The sequence below is a fragment of the Schistocerca nitens genome, chromosome 1 (assembly GCF_023898315.1).
Source record: "Schistocerca nitens isolate TAMUIC-IGC-003100 chromosome 1, iqSchNite1.1, whole genome shotgun sequence".
Classification (NCBI taxonomy): domain Eukaryota; kingdom Metazoa; phylum Arthropoda; class Insecta; order Orthoptera; family Acrididae; genus Schistocerca; species Schistocerca nitens.
Genome location: NC_064614.1, coordinates 572,194,879 through 572,208,665, shown reverse-complemented (window position 1 = coordinate 572,208,665; position 13,787 = coordinate 572,194,879). Strand labels below are relative to the sequence as shown.

Here is a 13,787-nt window from a genome sequence, read left to right as displayed (position 1 = left end):
GTGCTCCAGTACACTTTGATCATCAGACCTGGGAATATCTCACAGACAACTCCAGGGAGAGAGTAATCATAAGAAGATGCTCAATTCTTTGGCCCATGTGCTCCCTTGACCTCAGTTCATTGGGTACTCAACACCATAAGGAACAGTACATTTTCTTATTGAGCACATTTTACAGCATCAGTACCATTGGAGGGGTCTGTGGAATCTTACAGAGAATCACACATTATGTAGTGAAGTTGGCAGTTCTCAGACTGAACATTTACTCTAAAGTAGTGAAGCCACAGATTTGGTTTAAAGTATTCGATTGTACTCAACTGGTTTGTCAGTAAAAGTTTTCCAAACTACACTATTCTAATATTTCCTTTAACATAGCAAAAGCAAAGAAAGTGCATAGAAACTTTATTCCACATTTCTCGCTGTAGGTTCCTTATTGCAAAATAACCTTCTGGCTAGTATTTTCTAAGGAATTGAAGGGTAGCAAAATGAGAGCATCACCTGTGAATTTTAAAATTTTCCCGGCAGAAGTTGGCAGTTCTCAGACTGAACATTTATTCTAAAGTAGTGAAGCCACAGATCTGGTTTAAAGTATTTGATTGTACTCAACTGGTTTGTCAGTAAAAGTTTTCCAAATTACACTATTCTAATATTTCCTTTAACATAGCAAAAGCAAAGAAAGTGCATAGAAACTTTATTCCACATTTCTCGCTGTAGGTTCCTTATTGCAAAATAACCTTCTGGCTAGTATTTTCTAAGGAATTGAAGGGTAGCAAAATGAGAGCATCACCTGTGAATTTTAAAATTTTCCCGGCGAATTGACTGTTCAAACAAATTTCGGGCTTGCAGCCGGTCATCGTTCAATGCTTCGCACGATATTTCAACTGGGCACCTGCCAGTCATCTTCAGGTGAGCCGTCGCAGACTGGCGAAAACATCCTCCGTTCCGCAATATATAGCATACTGTAACTATTCTGTGCATGCGTCGAAAACTTGGTAGTTGAACCACACTGCCCGCCAGCAGTGCCCTCGCTGGTGGAATAGCGGAACTCAGTCGCCCTCTGCGTTGCTGTTTGCCACGGCCGTCGACGCACTCTGTTGTCTTCGATTTGAACAAATCGTGGAGATGATGGGATTCCATGCACTGTCCAGCTGGTAGCCACTGTCACGGTTTAACAGATTTTCCGCCAGTCGTATTTCTACGGATTCTTTAATAATGGAGTCCCAGAAAGACGTTGCTGTGGACAAAATCATTGTTTTCTCATACTCCATTAAATGTCCAGTAGAAATACAATGTTCAGCAATAGCGGACTTGCTTGGCTGCAAAAGGCGGGTGTAACGTTGATGTTCAGTGCAGCGTTCTTTCACGGTGCGTTTGGTTTGACCTATGTAAGCCTTACCACATTGGCACGGTATCTTGTTAATTCCGGCCTTTGGTAGTAACAGATTGTCCTTAACTGATCCTACAAGGTCCGCAATCTTCGATGGTGGGTGGAAAACCACTTTTACCTGAAATTTTCGGAGGATTCTTGCTATTTTAAACGAAGTGTTGCCAACAAAAGGAAGAAAAGCTAAAGATTGTTCCGGCATGTTCTCCTCTTTATTCACTTCCTGCTTCTTAGTTTTAACTGTTAGTGCCCTGTTAATCTGCCAGATGGAATACCCATTTTCGCTGAATACTGTCTTTAGATGGGTGAGTTCTTGAGGTAAGCTATCTAGATCTGAGACAGTATGAGCTCTATGAACAAGTGTTTTAAGCAAACTCATGGTTTGCGATGGGTGATGGCAACTCGATGCTTGCAGGTACAAATCAGTATGAGTGGGTTTCCAGTAAACTGAATGCCCTAGAGAACCATCATTCTTCCTTCGAACCAGGACATCCAAGAAAGGCAAACAACCATCTTTCTCTATTTCTATGGTGAACTGGATGTTGTTATGAATGGAGTTGAGGTGATGTAGAAACTCCATTAATTTATCTTCTCCATGAGACCACACTATGGAAGTGTCATCCACATACCGCCAAAAAACTGTTGGCTTCAGGGCAGCTGATTCAAGCGCTCTCTCTTCGAAATCCTCCATAAAAAGGTTGGCCACCAAAGGAGACAGGGGACTACCCATGGCGACACCGTCAGTCTCTTCAAAATATTCTTGATTAAACATAAAATAAGTTGAGGAAAGAGCGTGCCTGAACAAAGCAGTGATATCATGAGGAAACATGTTACCAATCAGTTTGACACTGAATCTGCAAGAGGAACTTTTGTAAAAAGTGAGACCACATCAAAACTTAATAGAGGGTCTACACTGCTAAGACGAAGAGCCCCCAGTCTATTGATAAAATCAGCTGAGTTTCGTATGTGATGTGAGCACTTGCCTACGAAAGGTCTCAGTAAGGAAGCGAGATGTTTAGCTAAATCATACGTAGGAGCTCCAATGTTGCTCACTATTGGACGCAGAGGAAGACCTTCTTTATGAATCTTTGGAAGGCCATACAGTCTTGGAGGTACACAACCATGTGGTCTCAACCTCTTGATGGTCTCTTGTGGTAAGGAGGAGGAATTTAATAGTGCTGAAGTTTTTCGTTGCACATGTCCTGTAGGATCGTAATCAATCCTCTTATAGGTAGAGTCACTTAGCAGACCATACATCTTATCTTTATACACACCACGAGGTAACAAAACAGTTGCATTACCTTTGTCAGCTTTCAATACCACTACGTCGTCAATGATACTTTCGTGGTGTGGAGCCATGGTGAAGAACAGCTCGGTGACTTCCTAAGACACTTGAACAGCCTCCATGCCAACATAACATTTACCATGGAAGTAGAAAAGGACAAGAAACTGCCATTTCTAGATGTGCTGGTCACAAGGGACAGTGAAAACCTGGGACACAGCGTGTATCGAAAACCGACTCACACGGACCGATACCTGAACAAACTGTCAAACCACCACCCGAGCCAGAAAAGAGGCATGATTAGTACGCTCGTAACGAGAGCAGGACGAATATGTGAGCCGCAACACCTCAAACAAGAAATGCAACGCCTGGAAGCTGTCCTGAGGAGCAATGGGTACTCCACAAATTATATTAGAAGTGTAACAGAGCCAAACACGCGGCGAAGTAAGGAACCAGAAAAAGAAATTTCGGGTACGGCCTTTCTGCCATACATTCCCAGGGTGACGGACAGAATCGGCTGTATATTGCACAAACATGGCATAAAGACGATTTTCAAACCGACAAGGAAGATCAAAGAGTGTCTTAGATCGGTGAAGGAGAAAAGAGACCCACTTGCAATGTCGGGAATATACCGCATACCATGCACATGCGGAAAAGTTTATGTCGGAATGACTGGATGATCCATTAACACCAGGATCAAAGAGCATAAGCGACATTGCAGGTTAGGGCAGGTGGAGAAATCGTCCATGGCAGAGCACGCACTGAATGAGACCGACCACGTAATAAAATTCGCCGACACAGAAGTTCTGGCTGTAGAGAAGCACTATCGCACGCGCTTGTTCAGAGAAGCTGTAGAAATACAAAAACACGCGAACAGTTTGAACAAGAAAGAGGAAAGCCTTAAGGTAAACGGATCCTGGCTTCCCGTACTGCAGCGAACGACCGTCGCAGGTAGCAAGAGGAGAACCACACTGGAAATGACCGCGGAGAAGCCCTCAGACGTTGCTGCGCCAGGTACACATAGTCTGCGCCAGCAAGCTCGGCTCCAGTTCACCACCGGCAATGGAGGGTGAAGCTTTGACAATGCCAGCCACTCGTGCTGGTGAAACGTCAGAAAAATCATTAGATGAACGTCGGCCGAAGAACCCAAGACAGAAACCAATAGGCAGTTTGTCAAAGTATTGAACGACGACCGGCTGCAAGCCCGAAATTTGTTTGAACAAGAGAGCATCACCTATCATCTGCCAAAAAATGATCTCAAACTGTGATATTTAACAGATCATATAATAGTAATTTGATATTATCTCTTTTTCAGGAACAACTTGTTATGGAAAAAATGAAACCACAAAGGGAAAAATTTGCATTTGTATTGATGACAGTTCACATGAAAGATATTTCCCTGTTTTTGAAAACTAATTTCTCTTTTGTTATTTTTCATTGTAGTGGAGTTCAGAAAGGCTGGCAAATATTGTGCAGTGAAGCTGCTGTATGCACAGTACTGGGAGTGGGCTCTTGGTCAGTTCTTGTATTAGCTCTGCGTTACACTCTCAAAGCCCTTTTCACATATAAGGGTTGGATGTATGAGGAAGGTGGCCGTGGTCGAAGTGTGTCATTGGCTACCAAACTGTGGCTTCTCAGTGTTAAAGTGCTCACATTTGCAACAAAGCCCTCACTGTATAGTTATCAAGGGATTTTACCAAGGTTACCAGTGCCTCCCTTGAATGAAACAATAGAAAAGGTAAGCTGTGTATAAAGTATCATATAATGTGTAAATGACTTACTTTTTGTAGCAATGATATTAAAAAAGTCAGTATTGGTCAGGGTGAAGGCTGTTATATAGTCATAAAACACTTCACACAATTAGATATTGTAAATGACATAAGTGGTTTCGGGCACTTTAATCTTCACTTTAATGATCTTCTGTAAATTTATATTATGGAGATTTGTTTACAGAATTTGCATTCTATAAATCTGTATATTTATAATATAAGTCATCTGTGCCTCAATAAATGTTTCTGTAAATAAAAGAAAATTGTCATGTGGATAACATATCAGATGAGCTCTATACTATATGATTAATGGAAAATCTCATATAAAGATGTGAAACAAATACTAACAAAGAGATAGAGGGGCTGGCCAGTACTTACCTCAGCTCAGTACAGCCGATAGATACACAAAAAACAGAACCGAAAATTTACGTTCCTAGCTTTCGGAACAAATGTTCCTTCATCATGGAGGAGAGAAGGGAAAGAAAGGGAAGAAGGGAAAGTGGATTCAGTTACTCATAACCCAGGTCATGAAGCAACAGGGAAAGGAAAACAGGGAGTGTAGCAAGGATGGAGGCATGGTTGTCAGAGGGAAGCCAAAGATATTCTACTGTAAGTACTGTGCCAGCTTCAAACCAAAGAGGATGTGTACAGAAGTAAAGAGGTATACAGTATAAAGATAAACATAACTATGTAGGATGAAAAGACGCATGAATGGCTAAAGAGGAAAGGGAAAGAGGAGAAGACTGAAGAGTAAATGGGAGTGAGGTTGTTTAACGTAGGTTCAGTCCAGGGGGATGGCGGGATGAAAGGATGTGTTGGAGTGCAAGTTCCCATCTCCGCAGTTCAGAGGGACTGGTGTTGGGTGGGAGAAGCCAAATGGCACATACGGTGTAGCAGGTTCCTAGGTCCCTAGAATTATGCTGGAGGGCATGCTCCACTACTGGGTATTGGACATCTCCTAGGCGGACAGTTCGTCTGTGTCCGTTCATGCGCTCAGCCAGTTTAGTTGTTGTCATACCGATGTAAAAGGCTGTGCAGTGCAGACATGTCAGCTGATAAATGACATGTGTAGTTTCACACGTGGCCCTGCCTTGAATTTTGTATGTTTTACCAGTAGCGGGGCTGGAGTAGGTGGTTGTGGGGGGATGCATGGGGCAGGTTTTGCAGCGAGGTCGGTTACAGGGGTAGGAACCGCTGGGTAGAGAAGGTAGTCTGGGAATATTGTAGGGTTTAACAAGGATGTTACGGAGGTTAGGGGGGCGACGAAAGGAAACTCTGGGTGGTGTGGGGAGAATTTTGTCAAGGGATGATCTAATTTCAGGGGTTGACTTGAGAAAGTCATATCCCTGGTGGAGTAATTTGTTGATGTATTCAAGGCCAGGATAATATTGGGTGACAAGGGGGATGTTTCTGTGTGGTCTGGGGGTAGGAACATTGTTGTTGGACGGGGAGGAATGTATTGCTCGGGAGATCTGTTTGTGGACAAGGTCTGCAGGATAGTTGTGGGAGAGGAAAGCACTGGTCAGGTTATTGGTGTAATTGTTGAGGCCTTCATCACTGGGGCAGATACGTTTGCCACGAATACCTAGGCTGTAGGGAGGGGAACGTTTGATGTGGAATGGATGGCAGCGATCAAAGTGAAGGTACTGTTCTTTGTTTGTGGGTTTGATATGGACAGAGGTGTGGATGTGAGCTTCAACAAGATGAAGGTCAACATCCAGGAAGGTGGCTTGGGTTTTGGAGAAGGACCAGGTGAAATTCAGATTCGAAAAGGAGTTGAGGTTATGGAGGAAATGAAGGAGTGTTTCTTCACCATGAGTCCAGACCACAAAGATGTCATCTATAAACCTATACCAGGCCAGGGGAAGCAGCTGTTGGGTCTTCAGGAAAGCCTCCTCCATGCGGCCCATGAAGAGGTTAGCATAGGACGGAGCCATCCTGGTTCCCATGGCTGTTCCCCTGATTTGTTTGTAGGTCTGGCCTTCAAAAGTGAAGTAATTATGGGTTAGGATTACTATTTTAACTTTAGTTATTTAATTTCCCTACCCACCAGTTACCCACTATGTACCCTAATCCTATACCACATTATTTACATTCATTCCGGAAACATGCATTCACCGTAGCCAAACTTTGTTAGTATGAGCTCTATACTATAACAGTGTTAACAAAACTCATTATTACAGTTACTTGATCAACACTGGATATGACTGGACATACTAACTCAGTCTTACAGTTCAGACATATGCACAATAAAATACACACAATAGTGAAAACATAAGTTAGTATTTAATTTCATAAATAATAAAGGAGGTATTTAATGGCTTACTTAGGGAGAGGAAATTACTTAAGAATAATAAAATTAGTTAAGACACAATGCCACTATTGGGTTTCATTGCACATTATAACTGTTTCACACATTTTCTACAACATCACTGTCAAAAATGTCATTAACTGAATGTGCTGAAATTTTGTTTGGAGCTATTCAAAATGTGCATATAGGGCTTAAGAAAGCAATAAATTAAACATTGTCAATGCCACTACTGGAAATTGGACAAGTGTTCTGGTTAACTGACATCTTGAGATATTTCAGTTTCTGCTCTTAGAAGTAATATAACTTGTGAAAGAAAGTTCCTGTAGGAAGTAAATACTTTGTTTTAAAGGAGACTGTAAAGCAGAAATGATGAACTGGCAGTAGGCACACACAAAGAAAGAGAACTTGCTAGCTTTTGGAGATATCCTTTGATAAGCTAGAATAAAATGCGCGCACACACACACACACACACACACACACACACACACACACACACACACACACACACACACACACACACGTGAGTGAGTGCACTCATGCGCCTCTGCCCCTACATAGTGCCAACTGGACCAAAGTGTCATGCTCTGTTTCTCAGCAGGTGCACTAGTTGTGATGGCCATAGTGTTGGGTAGGGTGGCTAGAGGGAGAGAAAGGTGGGAGGCAGGGAGAGAGACTGGGGGTAGGTGGTTAGCGGGTTGGAGGGTGCAGTCGGTTTGCCTGCTAAGAATGTGTTAGGCATTGATGGTACATCTACGCATGTAATGCATAATTGTAGGTGCCACTGAGGAGTGGCATAAATTGCATGTGATGTGGGGTTATGACTTGGGAGGGAGTGACAGGACAGAGGAAGTGGAAACTGTTGGTTAGAGGGGATAGTGGGTTACCTGAGATTGAGGCGAGGACAATTACAGGAGCAGAGGATGTGTTGTAAGGATAGCTTCCAGCTGTGCAGCTGAGAGAAGCTGGTGGTGGATGGACAGATCTATATGGCCTGAGTTGTGAAGCAGCCATTCATATTGAGCATTTTGTGCTCGGCCGCATATTATGTCACCATGTGGTCAACTTTGTTCTTGGCAAGAGTTTGGTGGTGGCTGTTCATTCTGGTGGACATCTGGTTGGTGGTCATATCGAAATAGAAAGCTGTGCAGTGTTTGCAACAGAAATGGTACATGGCAAGGCTGCTTTCATGGATGGTCTGGCTTCTGAAAGGGAGGATAGGATAAGCTTGCAACAGCACTGGATTAGGAGGTGCTGACTGAGTGGATTGGGCAGATCTTGCACCTTGATCTGCCACAGGGGTATGATGCAACACTACTTTAGGAGGCATGGAAAGCATCTTGGGTAGAATGTCCCTCATTTTAGGACAGGATGAGAGAATATAAAAGCCCTGGTGAAGCTTATAGTTCAGTGGTTCCAGTTCAGGATGATATTGGGCGACAAGGGGACGCTCCTTTGTAGTTGATTCTTTTGGGTGGTGAGAGGATCACAGTTGTGTGGGGATATCACAGGAGAAATCTTTATAGACTAGGTCTGGGGAATATTTGCCTGTGTATGATAGCCTTTGTGACACCTTCAGCATACTGGCCAATTGAGTTCTTGTCACTGCATATATATTGTCCATGAGTGACAAGGATGTGTGGGTGGGATATTTTGGGGTATAAAGGATGGATTCTGTCAAGATGCAGGTACTGTTGGTGGTTTGCAGATTTAATGTGGACAGAGATGTGGATGGAGCCATCAGAGAGGTGGAAACCAAAGCTATGGACATGGGAATCCCTCATGCCCATGGCCTCGCTGCTATCTAATGCTACCGCTCTGAACATCTATCATATTCCAGACCCGCCACCTCACTCCTTATACACCTTACTAATGATGTCTTGACCATCAAATGTGTTTCCTCTGAAGTGAAGGCATGAAAACAAATCCACGGCACAGCCATGGCCATCTGCATGGCACCTTTCTATGCCAATCTGTTTATGGGTCATCTACAGGAAACCTTCTTAGCCTCCCAAAACACCCAGCCTGTAGTCTGGTTCAAGTTCTCTGATGGTATCTTCATGGTCTGGACTCAGGTCCAAGACACCCTACCCACATTCCTTCACAACCTCAACAACTTATCTCCCATCTCTGATGTCTTTATCCACACTTCTGTCCACGTTAAACATACTAACCACCAAAAATATCTGCATTTTGACAGCTGCCATTCATTCCACACCAAAAATTTCCCCTCATACAGCCTTGCTACTGATGAATGACATATCTGCTGGGACAATAACTCCCTTTCCCAGTATGCTGAAGACCTCATGAAAGGCTTCACAGATAGGCAATACCCGCCAAACCTAATCGACCCACAGATTTCCCAAGCCACATTCTCACACACCCCCAATCCTTCCACCACCCAAAAAAATCAGCTGCAAAGGAGTGCCCACTCCATCACGCAGTATCACTCTGGACTGGAACAACTGAACCATATCCTTTGCTAAGGCTTTCATCATCTCTCATCTGACCTGAAATGAGGGATATTCTGAAGTGGTGCTCAGTCACCTACCCAACCTACACATCCTAGTCCATCTATATGCCACTCCCATCCCCTTGGCAGACCAAAGTGTAAGACCTGCCCAATCCATCTGCCCAGGACCTCCTACTCCAGTCCTGTCACAGGCCTTTCCTAGCCCATAAGAAGTCGAGCCACTTTTGAAAGCAGTCATGCCATACACCATCTCTGCTGCAAACACTGTATAACTTTTTATGTTGGTATGACTACCAACCAGCAGCACACCAGGATGAATGACCACCACCACAGTTTCCAATACCAAAGTTGACCACTTGGTGGCACAACATGCAGCTGAGCACAACTTATTCAATTTCAATGGCTGCATCACATCTTGGGCCATCTGGAGCCTTCCTTCCACCACCAGCTTCTCAGAACTAAGTAGGTTGGAGTTATCCTTAAAACACATTCTCCACTCCCATAATCATCCTGTCCTCAAGTAACCCACTGTCCATGCACCCTTCACCCAACAGTTTCCCCTTCCTCCATCCTGTCGCCACCCTTCTAATTCACATCCTTATGTCATCTTCAGTGTGTGCCACTCCCCACTGACACCTACAATTGTACATTACACACCTAGCCCATATACACTGAAGTGCCAAAGAAACTGGTATTGGCAGGCACAATACGACCCTGAGGTCGGCAACGCCTATATAAGACTGCAAGTGTCTGGTGCAGTTGTTAGATCAGTTACTGTTGCTATAATGCCAGGTTATCAAGATTTAAGTGAGTTGGAATGTGGTTTTACAGTCAGCGCACGAGTGATTGGACACAGCATCTACAAGGTAGTGATGAAGTAGGGATTTACCTGTACAACCATTTCATGAGTGTACCATGAATGTCAGGAATCTGGTAAAACATTGAATCTCTGACATTGCTGCAGCTGGTAAAAGATCCTGTAAGAATGGGACCAATTATGACTGAAGAGAATCATTCAACTTGACAGAACTGCAACCCTTCCGCAAACTGCTGCAGATTTCAATGCTGGGCCATCAACAAGTGTTGGCATGTCAACCATCCAACACAGCCTCATCATTAAGGGATTTGGAGTGGAAGGACCACTCATGTACCCTTGATGACTGCATGACACACAGCATTATGCCTTGCCTGAAAACATGCTGCCTGGTTGGATGACTATGATTTCAAATTGTATTGAGCGGATGGATGTGTACGAGTATGGAGACAATCTCATGAATCCATGGACCCTGCATGTCAGCAATAGACTGTTCAAGCTGGTGGAGGCTCTGTAATGGTGTGGGGCATGTGCAGTTGGAGTGATATGGGACCCCTGATTCGTCTACATACGACTCTGACAGGTGACACATGTGTAACCATCCTGCATCCATTCGTGCATGTTGTGCATTCTAACAGACTTGGGCAATACCAGCATGACAGTGCAACACCCCACACATCCAGCATTCCTAGAGTGGCTCCATTAACACTCTTCTGAGTTTAAACACATCCGCTGACCACCAGACTTGCCAGACATGAACATTACTGAACATATCTGCGATACCTTGCAACATTCTGTTCATAAGTGATCTTCATCCCCTCATAGTCTTACAGATTGATGGGCAGCCCTGCAGGATTCAAGGTGTCAGTTCCCTCCAGCACTACTTCAGACATTAGTCGAGTCCATGCCACATCATATTGCGGCACATCTGTGTGCATGTGGGAGCCCTACATGATACTGGGCAGGTGTACCAGTTTCTTTGGCTCTTCAGTGCACTTGCCACACCACCATGTCTCATTGCTAGATGCAAACCCACTATCTCCCTCCAAGCTGTTAGCCAACCACTCCCAGTCTCTACCTGCCTCTCACCACCCTCTCCCTCTACCCACCCCACTCACTACTACCCCCAGCACAACCAGTCCACCTGCCAAGAAACAAAGCATTGGCGCTTTAGTGCAGTTGCCAGCTGTCACCAAGTAAGAGCAGAATTGTGCACGCCTTGTGTGTGTGTGTGTGTGTGTGTGTGTGTGTGTGTGTGTGAGCATGCGCACACTTATTTTACTCAGCTTGGTTGAGGGATAACTCTGAAAGCTAGCAAGTTTTCTTTCTTTTGTGAGTGCCTCCAGCAACTCATCGCTTCTGCTTTCAGTGTGTGACCTCCCTTATTCCAAAAGTATGTAAGTAATATAACTTGAAATTCACTTGCCACACTAAAGGTTTTCAGAATTTCTTTTACATCATTGAGTCAGTTGAAGGCATACTAACCATGATTACTCATATATGGAGGAAAATAGATTTACATTGGTTCAACTACATACTTGATGTAATAATTCTAACTGCATTCTTCTAGAGTAGCAGGACACTATTGCAGTCCACTGAGTGACCCTACAACTGCTTTCTATAAATGATGTGTTTGTTAATGAGTGTACTATACACACTGGTAAGAGTTATTAGATGTGTTAATTGTTGTAAGAGGTGTGTGAGGTGTAAAAATTTTTCACACAACTTTGAAATGAGTTTTTGGCATCTGAGATTGCTGTCAGTCATAAAATCTAGAACTTACCTACATTATGAAAGGACCCGCTGTCACTAAGACTACAAAGTATCTGTTATGCATAACCTTCATTAATTTTAATTTTGTTTACCATGAACCAACTGCTGACTATACTGAATATTACATCTATGTGTTGAATTGTTCAAAGAGGAACTTTCCCACTACATAATAAAGTAGTTTCATATGCAAATGATGACACCTACTCATTACAGTCCAGGCCATTTACAAATACTAAAAATAGGAGTGACCCAATCTTGGGTTCCTAATAATGCTAATAATAATGGTGTGGTGTTCTGGCTGCAGACGAGCCAGTCTTGCTTGACTGACTGTTATGTCATCCATCAGCCATTGGTGTCACTTGGATGCAGTATGGAGGGATTTATGGAGAGCACACTACCTGTCTGGCTGTTTTCACTTTAGTAGGCCGAGAGCCATGGCTACTCAGTTATGTAGCTCCTCAGTTGACATCATGAGGCTGAGTGGACTCCATTTCAGTCCTCCCACCATGTAAAGGTCTCTGACAGAACCAAAAAATGAATCCAGATCCTATATGTGACAGCCATCTACACTGTCTGCTCAGTTATGGAGGTGGACCTAGCTTCCTAAAGCACTCCATATTCTAGCTTCAGTAGCTGTTTTTCATTACAATACTTGTAGGCACTATAACCAAACCTAAATCTCATTTATAAGTATTCCTCTATTCTCACATTGTAATCTTTAAGCTCATCAGGACAACTAGAATTTGCAGAAACTGTTGGTTCTGTTCTGCTTTCCTTGAGTAAATCCCAGTTTGCCTGCATGGATTATACACATTTTCAATGTAAATGACATTACAATTCCTTTTAGCCCCTCTGTTTCCTTCCCTGTGTAATCTTTTTGCCTGTTAATAGTGACAACAACATAGATTTTTTATACTGGTTTCAGTCACAGCTTGAAAGTGGTCATTTAGAATAAGTGCAGTGTATTTTACATTGTATATTCTTGATATCACTCAAGGAAGGGGGTCATTTAGAGTAATATGAAATACAGAAGTAAGAACTTCAAGTGTCAAGACTGCTAATTATAATTTTATTTAGTACTGGTTTTGGCAACTTTAAGTTTCCATCATCAGATCTTATGCAAATACACCTCAATAAGTCTCCATCATATGCCAGGTCATAACACATCATTCAAGGAACATTAAAAATGTGATGCAATGGGATGTCAGTAATAAAACAAGATTTACATAAAATATCATGCATATTTCACTGACTACACAAGCTCGTGTTCACACAGTAGATGAAAGACTACTTCTATAATTAGCTATCTCTGTTGTTGAAGTTTTACTTCTGTATTTCACATTGTATATTAGCTAATTTATGAGTTCCCCATAATTTTGTTTCATTATTTTTTTCTCTTTCTTGTGGTTTACTCAAGGAATAGTGAATTGAATTGTAAATGATCCTCTAGTATTACACTGTTCACAGCAAATGCACATGTCATATAGGACACACAAAAAACAGCAAGCGTTCAGTATCACTTATTTCCTAAGGAGCAACCACTTTGATTATAAAGAACAATATATAATTTGAAAGGTACTCTTAACATTAAAATTTCTTTTCCACTATACAGTCTTCGAGTTGTTCTACTATCTTGTAGATTTTTGTTGGGCTTCTGAATACTAAGAAAACCCTTATGCAAAGAAGAGGACAAGATATATTGTCTTCTGGATTCAGTTTGGGAAGATATTTGTTTTCTGTACTACTAATGTAGATAAAAAGAATCAGGAATTGTGCAGCTCATATAGGTTACCTGGAAACATTCACATTCTCATGATGAAAACTGAAAAAATATTAAATACCCCCCTCCTGTAAAAAAATTCCCTTTCTTTGATAGTTACCTCCTTCCAGATTGTTCTTCTCTTCTTCTTTAGGTCTCTTTCTTTGCACATATGAGATGTGAGTGAGATTGCAAAAACTTACTTCATTTAATCAGTAGTCATTACTG

The 13,787-nt window shown here is 42.6% G+C and overlaps 1 protein-coding gene across 1 annotated transcript in view; it reads left to right on the top strand.

Moving 5' to 3' along the window:
- Window positions 1–13,787, top strand: part of LOC126254994 (carnitine O-palmitoyltransferase 1, liver isoform-like) — a 222,565-nt gene that overhangs the window by 127,434 nt on the left and 81,344 nt on the right. The window contains exon 4 of the mRNA XM_049955356.1: window positions 4,107–4,401. Within this exon, the coding sequence (XP_049811313.1) occupies window positions 4,107–4,401 (295 nt within the window). The remainder of the gene's footprint in view (window positions 1–4,106; window positions 4,402–13,787) is intronic.